Here is a 17,744-nt window from a genome sequence, read left to right as displayed (position 1 = left end):
AAAATTCTACTTAAACGTTGCTTTCCGTTTGCTTTTTTAAAAAACTAAGTTTTGAAAGTTGGAGCGGTAAGATTTTAATCAAAATTGCGTGGAACTATGATCAATGCCACTGATTGAAGGTTTCATAACTCTGTTATTCTTTACTACTGCCCAGCAGGACTGCTCTGCCTCAGGGAATTACCCTGAAACCCCTGAGGGAGAGTTGATAAATTATAATCGGTGTAACACACCGATCTGATAATTTACTGCATCTAAATAACTTTAGATGATCCTCCATGTACTAAGAGACATTTTAGAGTTGGCAAGTTCCATATTTTTTATGTGATGTTAAAATATTTTTTTAATATATTTTTTATGGTTTCCTCCTTAGAAAATGTCAATGTCAGTTACTTTTTTTAATCACCTAGCCTTGGTTTTATGGTAACGTTTGTCTACCTCCATCTTCATGGATGGCTCACCTCAGACCTTGAGACAGAGCATCTGGTTAAGACCTTGGATCTCCAGGTGAGGTCTGACCTCTTTGCTTTCATGCAGTCCATGCTAACTCACCACATAGAAACAATAAGAGCTTCAAAATCTGTCTAAAGTGGGTTCTAGGCCATGGTTCCAACGGCCTCAACTCATTTAGACACACAGCCATACTCATGAGCACAGAGAATCCTCTTCACACTCATGCTGGCAGTGCTACCAAGAGATTTATCTCTGCCTACGCACAGCCTTCCCCACAGCCAGCAACAGCGGCTTGTGCAACATTATCATATTTTTACAAATGGAAGAAAATAATGATAACTCTAGAGAGAAAGAAAAGAATAATTTTGGCTTAGTGGTCAATTTGAATTGTGCGATAGATATAATGTGTTACCAGGTAATCATATGTTGATCAAATCTAAAATGCTAGATCAACAATGCCACAGTGGCTTCTTGTGTTGTTTTGACATGTCATCAAAAATGTTAAATGCCTAATCGGAGGCCACACTACTTTCTTTGGCAAGCATTTCATTTATTATGGCACAGTACATACAGACATTGGTTTTCTTAAAAAGAACCTCCATACCCTACTCGGGAACAGTCATTCCCTTCAAATTATGTTATCTTCTAGTCTGGAGTTTGGATTCTTTTGTCTAGAGAATTTCCCGCTTCATTGTTCTCCTAGTAATTGCATTATTACAACTCAGCTTCTAACTTCTACTTCATTTTTACTAAAAAAATCACAGAATTTTGAAGAAATAAAAAAGTAATACCTTATCTATCGGTTTTTATCCATGTACATATGGCAGTAGAATGCTCCTTGTTGATGAATACCCAGGTTGTTTTATTTTTTAAGTAAACCCAATGATTTTTTTTTCTATTAAGAACAGTCTTTCTGAGTTAACATCTCTGAGTTAAATATATTTCTATATTTTGAAGTGTTCTTTTGTGTTGGTTTTTGATCTTGTGGGAGATCAAGATTTGGCCACCCTGAAATCTATCTCTTTACCTTGGTTGTTTTCTCTGAGGACATTTGACCTCCCCCACTAACTGCCTAAAGAATTTGACATGGTAGCTCCTTCCTGGAACAGATCTATCATGATGGCTGTAAAGATAACGTAGGGTAAATGTCACAATAGGAAAGGCACCAACAAGCCCCTCTTATCAGAAGTTCTGTCTCTCTGGCCACATTCTCTGGATGACCCTGCGAAGAGTTGCCAGACAATCGTTTACATTTATAAGGGAAATCTCCATTTGTAAAGGTATCTCCCTCTCTGTTTGGAGAAGAGAGGGGGATGAGCTCATTTCTAGTGACTTATCAATGTGGAAGGTGAGGCCTTGAGCTACATAATAAACCTTACTCTTGTTTACTGTGCTTTAGTGGTAATCTCCTGTAACTGACTCCCCCCACCGCCAAAATCCTCCTTTGTCATTGGCTGAAAAAGATATTTAAGACGAGAATTTCTGCTATTGTGTTGAGAAACGCAGTGTCCCTGCTTTCTCCCATGTATACATGTTATTAAACTTGGTATTATTTTCTCCTGCTAACCTGTCTTGTTGATTATTTGGCCAGCCAGAAGAACCTTAAGGGAAAGGGCAGAGGGAGATTCTCTCTCTTCCCCCTACAATCTCAAAATCATATTGAATATATTTCTCTGCAGAGTAAACATAGGAAACCAGGAATCTCTGCTAACACCAAAGCTATGAAATCAAAGACCCTCTTTTCTTCTGCCTGACACGTGCCTGCCCTACTCAAACTTTCGGAAGAAGTCGGTGTGTTTGTCACTATCTGATAAAGAGCAAGAATCGGCCTCCATACGCACACACCTACCTTTCAGTGTTTCAAGGTCATAGAAAGTTGCCGCAAACCTGGTGGACCGATGGGATGCTGAGCGAGTGTCTGTGCTGGTAAAACTTTTGAGCTTCAGTCGGCATCTCCACAGCTTCCAGTCTTCCAAGTGCGTGATCCGCAGCAGTTCCTCCAAACCAGAAGCCGCCCTGATCTGCTGTTCAGATCGTTCTAACATTGACCGAGATGCCCGCTTAAAAAGAACCAAAAATATTGGTTTGAAAGCAAGTTACTAAAGTTTTAATTTGTTTTGATAACCTTCATTGTCAACACTTAAAAATGTAAATAGAGCTGAAAAGAAATTAGGGAGATTATTCAAATGTACACCAGTACCTAGGAAAAATGACATCTAGTATTTCTGATTCACATTCTGCTCATTTATGATTGAATCAAAGGAATTACTTATCCCCCCTGGGTTCTCAGAATAATTAAAAACAATATCGTAGTGGGTTGAATGGTGGACTTCAAAAGATGTCCACGTTCTATCCCCCAGAACCTGTGAATGTGACTTTATTTGGGAAAAGGATCTTTGCAGATGTAATGAAGTTAAGGATCTTGAGATGATCATTCTGGATTATCCAGGTGGGCCCTAAATACAAAGACAAGTGTCCTTATAAGAGACAGAAGGGGGGAAGACACAGACACAGAAGAAGATTTTGTGAAGACGGAGACAAAGATTAAAGTCATGCAGCCACAAGCTAGGGATGGCCTGGAGCTACCAGAAGCTGGAAGGGGCAAGGAAGGAGTCTTTCCAAGAGCCTTTGGAGGGAGCACAGCCCTGCTGACACCTTGATTTCGGAATTCTGGATTCCAGAACTGTGAGAGAATAAATTTCTGTTGTTTTAAGCCACCAAGTTTGTGGTAATTTGGTACAGCAGCCACAGGAAACTAATATAGATTTTTAAATCATACTGTTTTTGTGACAGGAACCAATGACAATTTTTTTCATTTCTGTTATTTGAGAAACTGACCCACAAAGTCCTGGGAACTTTGCCTACAGTCACACAAGAAAGAACAATTATAAGATCCTCATAACCTGAATTTTCTGACTTCTAACCCTCTGAGCCTTTTTTTTTCTTTTTAAACCTGTTTACTATTCAAAGACATGATTTTTTTCCTGAGAAAATACACCTCTAGAGTTTATGTTGAAAATTTGCTTTCCACACAGTTGCACGAACTGTAATGGCTGATACAATGCATGGATTTGTGAGAAAAAAAGACTTGGCGAATAAAAGATTTTCAGTATGTAGCCTAATCGTTCAAAATTAGGAGCTTGGTTATATAAATAATGATACATGCATACATGCATTGGTTTTGATGTGATCATCAAACCAATGATCTAGATGTATGTTGGGATGGAATGAATTGAGCTCCTCCCTGGAATGTGCTGGAGAAACCATAAGGTGGTCTGTCTATGGTTAGGGACCCAGATTTTCTCCTGCTAGGCCTGTGGTTACTGGGTTTGTGTTTTGCTGGGTGGTTTGGGTATGTGGGCTGGGGGGATTTTTAGAGCTGGGGTGAGGGAGGAGACGGAGGACCAGTGTGGCTGCAGGATGGTGCTGAGACAGGAAGGTGGAGGGAGAGGTGCATGTCAACTGCCTGCTACGGGGGAGGAACAGTGGGGGAAAACAGAGATGAGCAAATAGGACTTTTAGGAAGCTTTACATTGGGTGGTGTGATGTACACCCTCCTCCGTTGTCCCTCAAAAACTTTAGTTAAAATCTGCGTCATTGGGCCGGCCCCGTGGCTTAGCGGTTAAGTGCTGGCGCTCTGCTACTGGAGGCCCAGGTTCGGATCCCGGGCGCACACCGACGCACCGCTTGTCCGGCCATGCTGAGGCGGCGTCCCACATACAGCAACTAGAAGGATGTGCAACTATGACATACAACTATCTACTGGGGCTTTGGGGAGAAAAAAAAAGGAGGAGGATTGGCAATAGATGTTAGCTCAGAGCCGGTCTTCCTCAGCAAAAAGAGGAGGATTAGCAAGGATGTTAGCTCAGGGCTGATCTCCCTCACAAAAAAAAAAAAAAAAAAATCTACATCATTCACCAGTGTTTGGGGAGTAGGATTTTTTTTTTTTTTCGACATGATGATGGATACTGAGAGTTGTCCAAATGTGGGTGCTCAGAAGAGCAAGTGTGGTCCAAGTCATGTATGATTCAGTTATGATATCTCTTTTTAAATTATGTATGTATGTATTTGTGAATAATGTGCATCATATATATGTGTATATATATAAACAATTGACCTTTGTTAATTAATCACTTACATAAAATTAAATATATATATAAAATATCTGGAGGGATATACATGAAAATATAAACAATGGCTAATTCTTTAGATCAAAGGTTGTCCAACTACAGCCCCCTGGCCTAATTCAGCCTGCTGCCTGCCTGTTTTTATTTTTTAATTTTTTGTCTTTGCTGAGGAAGATTCACCCTGAGCTAATATCTGCTGCCAATCTTCCTCTTTTTATGTGAGCCACCACCACAGCATGGCGACTAACAGATGAGTGGTGTAGGTCTGCGCCTGGGAACTGAACCCAGGCTGCCGAAGCGGAGCATGCCAGACTTAACCACTAGGCCACCGGGGTTGCCTAGTGGTTAGGCAACCTGTTTTTATAAATAAAGTTTTATTGGAACACAGCCATGTCGACTCATTTACATATTGTCTATGGCTGCTTTCATTCTGCAATGGCAGAGTTGAGAAGTTGCAACAGAGACCTTCACAGAAGTTTCAATCTGAGGCCACCCATCCTTTTTTATTTCAATTCTTTAAATTCTGTCATTATATTTTTCATTATTCTATGTATTATATTTTCTCTAGTCTCTTTGTTGAAATACTTATCAGACGTTAGTGGAGCCTTTTAGTGATCTTACATGTGTCTTAAATGTGCTTTCATATTTATCTATTTTTTTCTTCTTTCACCTCTCTTTAATGTGTTATGGGTAAATTAATTGGTTCATCTTCCTAATTATCAATTCTCCAGTTGTGTAAGACTAGAGTTTATTTTGTTAAGTTTTTAATTTCAATCACCATATTTCTAATTTCAAATATTTCTACTTCATTCTCCTTCCTATCTTTTTGTTTTATTTCCATATGTTTTTCCTAATTTGTCATTTTATTTTATGTATATTATTCCTTTCATTTCTTTTAGGGTCCTAAATATACTTATTTTAAGCATTTCTTCCAATTGTTTTATATTTTAACTTCATATATATATGATTTATATCCTGATTATTCATTTTACTGGCTTTCTCAGTAATAATTACCTCTATGTGCTTTGGAATTTTGTTTAGTATTTTCATCTTCATTGGGAGATTCATTTTTCTTTCTCACTATTCTTTCTTCATCATTTAAAAGTTTTGTGGTTGCACCTCCCTGACTCCCAGGGCCCTGAATCTAGAATCTTGTTGAGTATTTGAGACTTAGGCATCAGCTTAGCTCAACTGGTTGCAAGAAAGTATCTGCTTTGCTTCCTCCTTTGCCCTAGTTAAGCAGTTTCACAGAGGACACAGCTCCAGGCAGCAATGAGCAGTAACCCTTCCTCTTTCATGGGTTTGATGTAGCGCACTCATGGAGCCCGTTATCTGCTGAAGCTGAACTCTTGGTGGCCTCCACCTTCCAGACTCAGAGTCCATCAGTTCTGCAACTTCAGCTACATGGTTTCTTAGATTTATTTTTATTGAGATATAATTGACATATAATATGGTATAAATGTAAGGTATATAACATGATTTTTTCAGCTTCATGTTTTTGGTACTATTTCTGCAAATGTTTGCCATCTGCAGATGTATACCATCTTTTGATCAATTTTATATTTTACCCATCATTGCTATGGACTATAAAAGATCTCAAAACATGAATTTAGAAGGTCATCTTGCTTGAACATCTAGATGTGAATGTGTATGTGTGTTTGTATGCATGTTTTTAATAAAGGTGCGACAACCTTGAACATGTTTATAAGCTGAGGGAAAGAGCCAACAGAAAGGGAGAAACTGAAAGCATATGCATGAGAGAGAAAGCCCGAAACCTAGAGGGATTGGTTTGACATAAGTTCCAGAGATAAGTGGACACAGGATGCATGGATGAGAGGGTCACTCTCTGAACCAGGAGGTTCACAGAGAATGACATGGGTTTGTAGATAGCGGGACTGCTTGGGACCTATGATTTCTCACTTCTCTGTGAAGTTTGAATCAAGGCAATTTTCTGGGAGCAAGGGGAGGAGGAAGCTTGAGGAGTACAGATATTTGTGGAATAGGCATCAAATTTAAGCAACATGCCACAGCTTCTTCATCTAAGAAACCTGGAGATGAAACTGAATAAGTACTGTCTCCAGCAACTCTGAAATTCAACAATTTTCCATTAAAGTTCATTTTTCAATAGTCTCTCTTTTCCTGATTATTCATTCTCTTTTCTAGTTGGACAGTGTAACTACTTCATATTTGAATCAATCTTTGAAATAAAATTTTGTGACAACACTGCTTCCACATGACATTAATGAAACCAATCAAATAGCTTTTTAAATGTTTAAAAAATTGTACTATATTGAAAGGATTTTTATTTATTGAGGCAAATTTTATTCAATACTATCCATAAATACAGACTGATGTATGGCTTCATAGTTCTTACAGGTTTCAATTCAATCTCAGAAATATTTTTAAACTGTCCAACCATGAGAACTGAGGAGAAAATATCAACTCTCTGGATTAAATTAAAGCCGTTGAATGGCTCATATGACTTGCCTCATCATAAAAAATGCAGCGTTTACTCAAGTACTCAGAGTTATTTAAGCATACTTTAAGCCTCATAATTTAAAACCTAGTTTGAAATAACTGAGAAATTTCAGACAGTCATTTTGCTATTACAAGTGGAAGTACTAGCAATTCAGCATAAGCAGAAACCTTACAACTAATTCATTGGGGGCACACGTTTACCAAGGGTCAAGAATGGCTGATTCCAATAGGCTTTCTGCACTGGTTGATTTTTGTATAATTAACTTTATGTTATCTGCTTGGGCAAGACAAAAATTAAAAATTGTAAATATAGTCCCAAATACATATTTAAACTACTGATTTCAATGGTTTTAACTACCAAACATTTGCCAAGTAAGTTGTTCATAATTTCTTCCTATTTTCTAATGGAAGTACTAATCAAAACTAAAATAATTAGAAAGCAGTCAGCAAGAGGAAGGAAGTGAAACAGGGTCACCAGATCTCTGCTTTTTATTACAGCAGCATCTTTTTTTTTCTTCTTGGTAATTAATCCAAGACTGTTAGCAATTTCACTCCTAAATAACAAATCATTCTTTGATGTCTTGGCTACCATAAGCCAGTTTCTAAATTGGGAGGCTTAAGGTCTTTCTAACAAGATTTTACCATTATTTAAATGTATACTGCTTTCTGTGGTACAATAAGAAGGGTAGCCATGTCTCCTTTTGTTAATTTCTAAGTTCACGTAGCATTCTTCCCTGAGGAAGCATGAGCATCTCCATAGCTCAGCCTTAGGCAGTAATCTAGGCCAAGTGTGACTAAGATGGCAGGCAAGATGTTTGGAAAGGTATGGTGGCTGGGTCTGTAGGAGGGATTTGGAGGTGTCCACATTGTGGGGAAATCAAAGGCCTTCTGTACTCCTACTAATCTGAAATCTAAATCTCCACCCTCTCTCCCTCCAAAAAAACATCTAGTCAAGTAACACATTCAAAGAGCAAACAAAGGCATGATTTGGGGATAGCAAAGAGCCCCACTGGAAAAAACAGCAGGAGGTTCACTTTGGGTGGGCACAGAGCAGTTTAAGAGTGAGGGGACTGGCAAATAAAATTAGGAAGAGAGGTTGGTGCAGTGAGGTAGGTGCAGGAGGTAGCCATCCACTAGGATGGCTATAGTCAAAAAGACTGACAGTACCACGTGTTGTCAGGGATGTTGAGCAATGGGAACCCTCACACACTGCCGATGGGATTGTAAAATGGTGCTGTCACTTTGGAAAAGAGTTTAGCAGTTATTTAAAAAGTTAAACATAGATTTACCATATGACCAACCAATTCCATTCTTAGGTATTACCCAAGAGACAGAAAACAGATTATTGGCTACCTGGGGCTGGGAGTGGGAATGAGGATTAATTGTAAAAGGGCACAAGAGATCTTATATGAATGATGGCTGCACAACTCAGTAAGTTTACTAAAAATCATTGAATTACTTAAAATATAAGGAATGGTGAAGAGGTAAATTTTATAGTATATAAATTATATATCAATATAGTTGTTTAAAACAAAAAAGAGGAAAGATTTGAAGCTTGAAGGCCGGGCTACTTGTACCAATTCAGGAGGCAATGGAAAACGTTGGAGAGTTGAATGGAATATTACTGGACATCCATTTCATTGGTTTACTCTTTTGTCCATTTCTCCTTGCTTTGGCCTTAGTCCATGCCATTCCATCTGCTTGGAGTGCTGTCCACTTTCTAACTAAAACTTTCTCAACCAGGCGTTACCTTCTTAGGGAAACCTCCCCCACAATTCCCACGTCTGCCTAGGTCTGGTCCCTCGGTCACATGGATTCCAGCACCCCACCGTTTTTCTTCCCAGGGTTTACCACCACAGATACGCATGAATGATTTGTGTCACTACTTGCTTAGTGCTTGTCTTCCCCACTGGATTGCAAGGGCCATTGGGGCAGTAATATGTGTTATTCACATAGCGATAGTAAGAGCTAAATAAATATTTATTAAATGTATGAATAAACAAATTGATTCATCAAACACTACAGAAAATCTAACCCTGACATTATTCATTTGTTCAAACTATATCACTTATCTTTTAAGTATCTTCCTCTAGGTGTACCCCTTCCAAGTCCAAATCAAATGCCACCTCTTCCATCAAGCTTTTTATGATGTCCCTAACTTAGACTATCTTACTTATGAACACATTGCATTTCCCTTACTAGACTGTGATCTCCTTGAGAGTAGAATGCGTGTCTGGTTCATCTTTTTATATAATAAGCACTTAATACATGTCCGATGCAGGAATTTATGAGTAATAAATACTTATATGAATTTAACAAATAGCTATTGGGCCCAGGTTTGTGTGGTCTGTTTAATCTTTTACATAGAGCAGTGCTTCTCAAAACTTAATATGCATACTAATTACCTGGCAATCTTGTTAGAATGCAGAGTCTGATGCAGTAGCTTTGGGGTGAGACCTAGGATGTTGCATTTCTAAAACAATACTGTTTGTTGGCTGACCACACTTTGAGAAGTAAGGGTTTGTAGCAGAGCTTCTCAACCTTGGCTTCACCTTAAATCTGCCTGGGAAGAAGCTGCAAAGAAATATTGATGCTTGAAGCCTATCCTCAGAGATTCTCCTTTTATGGGTCTGGGCCACAGCTTTGCCAACAGGATTTTAAAAAACTTCCCAAGTGTTTGCTAGTCTTAGGGGAAGCTGGGTGAGCTATATACAGAAATTCTCTATACTATCTTTACAACTATTCTGTAAATCTACAATTACTTCAAAATAGAAAGTGTATTTAAAAAATCTTCCCAGGCCAGCCCTGGTGGCCTAGTGGTTAAATTTGGCACACTCCACTTTGGCGGCCTGGGTTCAGTTCCTGGGCGCGGACCTACACCACTCATCTGTCAGTGGCCACGCTGTGGCAGTGGCTCACATACAAAAAGGGAAGATTGGCAGTGGATGTTAGCTCAGGGTGAATCTTCCTCAGCAAAAAAAGAAAATCTTCCCAAGCGATTTTAATGAGAACCACTAATTTTGGAGGTGCTGCATGCTGGTTTAAGTTCAAAGACCTGGGTTAGTGCCTGAGGTACGTACAAGTCCATTTAGTAGCGAATAAATGGCAGGTGCAGCTGAGAAATAGTCTTATTTTTTAAACTTCTTTGAGTTATACCTTGTATTCAAAATATCTGTATGAGTATCTTGCTGAACTGGATTTTCAAAGCCTTTTCTTAACTCAAGTCACCTGTTTGTGGACCAGTGCCCAACCTGTACAACTTTTTCAAGATTGAAGACCAAAAATATTGTTTTCCAGGCTAAACAGTACGAGGAGGTCAGCAGCCTTATGCGAGACCATCCTAGATGACAGAATAAATTGCTTCTCAAATTCCCAACAAGCCAAAACAATCCATTTCTCAAAACAGAATTAAAAATAATAGCTACTGCTTTAACCTACTGGAATTCAACAGGGAAGTATAAATTATAGTCCTTTCACAAGGCAGTCTATAAAATATTTGAAAGAAAACATAAATGAGAACATAAACATAGATGGCAAGTGGAAGGAGCACGGCTCAGGAGTACACCGCTGGGTTCCCATCCTGGATCTGAGCTGTCAGGCCTTCAGCAAGGAATTTCTGAGTGGGGACCCTGACTACTTTCCTCAAGGAGCTGCAAAAAGCTTTTCTTGGGCCATTCCAGTCCCATGGTGTTAAGAATCCCCCTGTTGTAGATATGGAAAAGGAGACCAGCTTTGCAAAATTCCTCACTGGACCTCTTGAGAACTGTGGGTCTAAGACTATGTTTCCAAGCCTTTTAAAAACTGGATGCTATTTTGTCAAGCTGTGTTGGCAATGTCTTCAGGAAGTTTGGTGATAAGGGAGTGGGGTGGATAGAATTTGTATATTCGGAATACCCAGAAGCTTTGGGGCGAGCTACGGGGGCATCACGTTTCACACAGCTTTCCCTAGATTTGCTTAGGGATTTACAGGTGCTGCCTGAGGGCACAGTTCTCTTATTACTCGCCCTTGGAGTTCAAGGGAACCGCAGTCAGCAATTTCCCTTTGTAGTGGGTTTGGAGAGGCGGATCAGATTGCAATACAGATGGTTCTGTGTTCCCTCCACCTCTTAGCAACTTCTTCTGTTTCACTGGAAGACCATTTTTCATTTCATCTTTAACTTGATGTTTAAGGCTTAGCCAAAACCACTAAATTTTCCCTGGTTTGGGGTCCAAGTTGCACGGTCACGCTCCCAGCTGTCCTCCACAGATATTGTCCCCCTGCCCCTCTGTTCCTCTTTCTCACTCTCCCACCTGTCAAGGAGTCTGTGCAGGCCAGGTTAGACTTGTGAGTCCAAATTGAAGTTTTGTGACTTTGCCTCTCACAGCTCCCAAGTGGAAAGAAATAACATTGCTCAAAAGGAAGCTTTGCTCGATACTGTAAACCACTCTGTCATCTGGACAGACAGCTTACTGGAGAGAGGACAGCACGGATTTGAATTATTCAACACTGGCTCTGAATGGTATAGCACTCTGGAAAACGTGTTGGTGGTTTCTTATAAAGTTCAACATACACTCACCATATGACCCAGCACTCCCACTCCTGGGAATTTACGCTTGATAAATGAGGACTTAGGTTCACACAAAAACCTTTACACTAATGTTTATAGTAACTTTCTTTGTAATAGCCCCCAAACTGGAAACAACCCATATGTCATTCAATGGATGAATGGTTAAGCAAACCATGCTACATCCATTCCACGGAATACCGCTTGGCAATAGAAGGGAATGAGCTGCTGGTACGCGCAGCAACTTGGATGGATCTCAGAGGTGTCGGGAGTAAAAGAAGCCAATCTCAAAAGGTTACGTACCGTAAGATTCCACTTATGACATTCTCAGAAAACCAAAGCAATAGTGATGGAGAACAGATCAGAGATTGGGAGGAGGTTGTGACTATAAAAGAGTGGTATAAATGATTTTTTTTCTGTGTCCTGATTATGGTGGCGGTTACACAGATCTATACATGTGTTAACTTCATAGAACTGCACACCAAAAGGAAAAAAATGTTAATTTTACTATACAATAACTTCAAAAAAATAAAGTAAGCTGGCTTTGAATCCAGGCACCGCTCCTTTTTAGCTATTTGCCTGAGGGTCAATTATTTAACTTCCTTAACCCTGGTTTCTTTGTTTACAGATGGCAATGCTAATAGTACTCATCTCATAGAGCTGGTGTGGAGATTATATGAGGTCATACATGGGAAAGCGTCAAGTACAGAGTAGGCGCTCAATAAAGTTCATTTCCTTTCTTTCCTTTCCCAGGGGTGGGGCATCTGGTCCTGTGTTGGGATTTAGAGGTCTGCGTTTTATGGCCCTTGATTTCCCTCAGGAACCAGAGGGGTGAGTGTGAAAAGAACAAGATGTGGCAACTCCAATCACAGTAAATACAAATTAAAAAGAGAAAAACTTTTCCAGGGTAAATCAAGGACAAACTTGTTCTTTTTCTTCTTTTTTTCCTTTAATATTTCTTGGAGGTATTTTCAGATGAAAGGCCAATTTTAAAGTATCTGCTCAGGTTTGACATATGTCTTTACAGATGGATGAAGAGAAAAACAACCCGCTTCGTAAACCTTCGTATTCTGTTATCAGGGTCTGGCCTTACCTAGAACAGATGGTACCTAACGGCATGTGGTGTACCAACTGAGGGCGGGGAGCAGAGTGCACACTTGCTAAGAATTACTGTTGTGACTGCGACTGCTGCAGCTGCTCTGATGGAACCAGCTGAGGGCCTGCTCCTGCTTCTCTGAAATCCAGAAACCTGGCCATTTGGGGGGCCTCATGCTACCGGTGGCTCTTTCACTCATGCGGTTCTATGTTTAAATGCATATATATGAGAAACCCAGGGTGTTTAATTAAATTTAGACGAAGGAAAGGAACTACAAATGCAAAGTGTGTGTGCGCGTGCACTCATTGCATGAATGCATTTCTTTGAGTGTGTGTGCAGAGCTGCAGGGTATTTTAAGGGCATACTAGAAGGCTAAGATGCCTGGGACCTCCACATCCTCCAACTTGATGAATATTGTTGGTGGTTTTCTCTCTAGCCAAGTTGTCTAGCATTTGTATGTGTATGTCCCCCCTTTACATGTTTTAAATCCATGCTCTACTCAAATGCCTCTGCTCCCACTTGATGCATCTGTGCTTAGGAAATGTGGGGGTAGATGAATGTGGGATGGGCTTGAGCGGCAAAACTCTAAAAGGATGCTCTGAATAACCCCAAGAGTATATATTCCTGAGGTCTGTTAGTCTTTTTATCACTGATCTCAAAGATCAAGGGCCTAATGTCTAAGGAAAAAACCCAAAGCCTTTATGGTAATTAGGTATTGTTAAAAACAATTTTACTGCCTCCTCCACCCCTGCCAGGGGAGGAGTATATTTCTCAGCCTCACTGATGTTGGGCCATGTGACCTGCTTTGACCAATGGGACGTTACAAGACACGGTGCAAGCAGAGTACTGAACTGAACTTATGATTGCATAGTTCTCCTACATTTCCACCATCACCACAAGCAGCTGCCCCTACTAGCCCACTGATCCAAGGAGGATGAGAGACGTGGGGCAGACCCCCACTCAACCTATAGTTTGAGCCTTGAACCGCTGACTCCCAGCCAACCCACAGAAACATAAGTGAGAATAACAGATTATAGATGCTTTAAGCCACTGAAATTTGGACTGGTTTGTTACATAGCATTATTGTGGCAAGAGTTAACTGCTACAGCCGTATTTTAGCCTAAGTGTAACATCATCCATTGGATGGGCAGAAGATCTTTATGTGAAACCTCATCATCCTTTTCACAAGGCAGCCCTGCCATGCCACTGGCAGTCAGCCCAGGATGGCCCTTTTCACTTTTCCTCCTAAAGACGCAGTGGTTCCATGTCAACATCCACTGTTTTCCTCCTCTTCCTCACCAACATCCTCGGCATTGTCTAAGATGCCCAATGATCCCCAGTCTTGCTGTGACAGTGTAGTTATGAACCAAACACACCATGGCAAAAGTTGCTTTTATCATCCCACTTTTTTCCTTTTGGGGAGTCTCTTATTTAGGATGAACTCAAGGTATTCATTCAATCAAAATTACACTCTTCCTAACTCTTTCCAGAATGGAACAGTAAGCAATAAGAAAATATTTCCCATAGCAATATTTGACACGTCATTGTCTCTCTCCAGAAATAATTTTAGCCAAACCTAGATTTCAAGAAAGCAATACTTTTCTCCAACACGTGAGTGTTATAATTATTTAGGTAACAATGAATGACAAAAAGAGACTCATAAAAATTTACATTATTGAAGTTTCAGGCATTAAACTTATTCTTCTCATGGGCCAAACTGAACTCCTTGGCTGTCGGTAAGACATGCAAATAACTAGGACATCTTTATTTTATAAAAACATCATTTCCACTCATGTGCTTGACACATGGTAGACACTCCACAAATGTTTACTGAACTGAATGTACAGCTTTCATTTTCCTGGGGAGAAGCAGCCTCCTGAGCAGCCAAAATAAACCTGAGCGTCTTCCTTCAACGATTCTACTCCAGTGTCCAACCATGCTTGTTTCTCATCTCAAAGGTATGTTCAGAAACATTTAGAAGTGACCAACATTGTGTGTGCTAGTCAATACTGTTCACCAAATGTTCTCAGCTTTCCACATTATGAGTACATGGAAGGATGACGCTTCCTGGCCCCCTGTGGTTGGATGGGGCAGTGGGTCAAGGGGCTGTGACCAGAAGTGATGGGTGTCACTTCCAGGCCAGAGCATTTAACTGCCAGGGCGAGACTCTCTAGGGCTGTCTTTCCCTCTGTATGGTGATTAATGACATTCAAGATGTGGATGCTCAGCCCGCTTCATCCTGATGTGGAGTTGACCCTGGATGAACCAGGATGGTTGCGTGGTACGAGCAATAAATAAACCTCTGTTGTTTATGAGCCACCAAGATTTTGGGGTTGTTTGTTATTGCAGCACATCCTAGCCTAGCCTGACTGATAAAGTATCTGACCAGAGTACTTTGCCACAATTTACCATATCTTCACAGACCACTTGGCATAAGATGAAAACATAGATAGCACGTAAGGATTTCACAGCTGAAGGAAATCATCAAGGTTTTATCCAGATCTGCTGTGTGGCCAGATGCTGCCTTGCCCATTTCTCTTTCTGTGACCACCAGATTGCAATAATGGGCTAAGGAAGTGTCCTTCTACAACTGGCTCACAGAAGTGAACACTTTATAGGATAGCTTGTGGCTGGAAGGACGCTGGAAGATTTGATACCTCCACCCAAATCCTCTGTAATCCCCCACAGGAAAATAGCACAGGGTGAATATACCGCCTTATAAAAAAATGCTTTAGAATTTAAAAAAATGAAATCAGATAAGCCATGATGAGAATAGATGCCAGAGACTATTTAATGCAGTGCTTCATAAGCTGGGTATCTCAAAATCCTAGAAGCCTAGTCCCTCAGACAGTCAACAAATGCTTCTTTTAGTATCCACTCTATTACAGGCTCTGCACTAGGTGATTGAGACACTGAAGTAAACAAGACAATGACAAGGTCCTGTTCTCAAAAAGCTTTCATTCCAGTGGAGGGTGACAAAGCAATAAACTTATACATAAGCAAATAAAAAATGTCAGCTAATGATACATACTATGAAGAGGATAAAACAGTGTAATGATATAGATCAGGGTCAGCAAACTATGACCTCTGGGCCAAATCTAGCTTGCAGCCTATTTTTGTATGGCCTATGAGCTAAGAATTATTTTTTACATTTTTAAATGGTTAAAACGAATGAAAATAAGATTTCATGATGCATGAAAATGACATACAATTCAAATTTCAGTGTCCATAAAGTTTTATTGAAACACAGCCACACCCTACATGATCTGCCGTGGCTACTTCTCCAACCTCAGCAACTGTGGCTCTGGCCTCCTGCTTCATTTTCTTCCTGGCACTAATCACCCCTGACATGTTACAGATTTGCGTGTTGTGTGCCTCCACCCAGCACACTTGGAACATAAGTTCCACAAGAGTTGAAACATTGTCTTATTTCCTGTTGCATTCCCAGCATGGAGATCAGTGCCGAGACATGGTAGGTGCTCGAGAAATAAATGAATGAATTGTTGCACGTTGGGAAGGTCCAATGAGAGGCAAGGGAGAGCTTTCACGAATCAGGCCATCACAACCAGTCAACGCTTTCATGATGCAGCGGGCCTCAGAGTGTCTTTGCTTTAAAATGTCTTAGTATCTTGGTGGAGACTAAGAACTAGTGGCAAGAGAGAGAGAAAAGTGGGTTTACCACCATGAAAGCAACCTAGGAAGAAAAGTCTCATGTCAAGCACATTCCCAATTATATATAGTTTCCTGCACTCTCTGCTAATCTCAAGTGGGAGGAAAGACTTGAGCTTGGAAATGTGCTCAGAAACAATTTTACTGTCATTTATGTCCCTATTTCTCCAGGACCTCTCGCCAATTACGGCAAGATAAATGTGTCTGGGAATTCCAGATCTTATTACATCAAGTTCGACATGGGAAGCATCCATGTGTCCAAATACTATATTCTCATTCCATAAATTGTCTTTACAAGCCTGTCCCAAGAGAGGGTCCATAATAGAACTTGCTCAACTTTCAGCTTTAATATTATTTTTTTCTAGAGCTCTTAGGGGTCTATAGTAAAGGTTTATCCACAAGTCTAAATTGGGATTTTTAAATTAAAAGATAAGTCATACAAGGAAGTATTATATTCAAGATATAAGATACAGGGAGTTCTATTGTATCCTGAGTACCAATAATATGCTATAGTGATATAAAAGCTTCAACTACCAGCTAAAAGTGACTAACTAGGATAGAATAGATCTGTGTCTTTGTAATTCAACACATTTAACTACAAGGTCATAAATAAAGAAGAAATTAATGGAAAATATTTCAAATGTCTTTTGTGCCAAGGACTGTGCCCGACACAAAAGTGGGCAAGAGTTTGTTGGACCATTTGACTAGCAACATAGTCAATGGACTTTCCCGTGCATGACTTTGGAAATGGGAATAGGAAGGGGCACGGGGGCGGGCCTGCTTCTCAGAGTTAAATATGGAAGGGGCACCTCAGTCCTTGTTATTCAGTTCACTTTAGAGACAATTCCAGAAGGCAAGTGACACAAAGGTTATGTAGTCTTGGGAGCCAAGTGGCTTCTCGTGGAAGGTAGAGGTGCCTCACATTCCTGTGGATCTCGGGCTTATTCCAGTCTTACACAGAGTTCGAATGACTCCAACATCCACCAATATTCTTCCACTAGTGAGGTTAAGAAAGAGGGGGCTAAAAGGTAGTGTGGGGGAGAAGGAAACAAATTTCGCCAGAAAAGAGTTGGGAAAGCCTACCATCACCCAAATTCTTTTATCGCTCTACTGATATGCCTGCATCAGTGACTTTGAAAAGATTTATGGAGGCTGGCTTCCCCTAGTGGCTTAAGGAGACGCCATGATTCCTGGTGACAAGAACTGCTTATCAAATAAACCAGAAATAGTGTTGGCCAGAAGGTCAACGGGAATGACACGACAGTGAGGTTGCATGTATTTATTTACCAAATGCCCAGAGTGTCTACACCATTGTACTCAGGGCTGTCACCTACAGATGTGAGTCTATGTGGATGGAGCTTCCTAGAGTTGTGCAGTGCA

At 40.3% G+C, this 17,744-nt stretch overlaps 1 protein-coding gene across 1 annotated transcript in view; it reads right to left on the bottom strand.

Moving 5' to 3' along the window:
• Positions 1-17,744, bottom strand: part of VEGFD (vascular endothelial growth factor D) — a 34,593-nt gene that overhangs the window by 13,530 nt on the left and 3,319 nt on the right. The window contains exon 2 of the mRNA XM_004435146.3: positions 2,300-2,510. Within this exon, the coding sequence (XP_004435203.1) occupies positions 2,300-2,510 (211 nt within the window). The remainder of the gene's footprint in view (positions 1-2,299; positions 2,511-17,744) is intronic.

Source organism: Ceratotherium simum, chromosome X (assembly GCF_057802395.1).
Source record: "Ceratotherium simum simum isolate JZ-2026a chromosome X, ASM5780239v1, whole genome shotgun sequence".
Lineage (NCBI taxonomy): Eukaryota > Metazoa > Chordata > Mammalia > Perissodactyla > Rhinocerotidae > Ceratotherium > Ceratotherium simum.
This window is presented reverse-complemented; position numbering and strand designations above follow the sequence as displayed.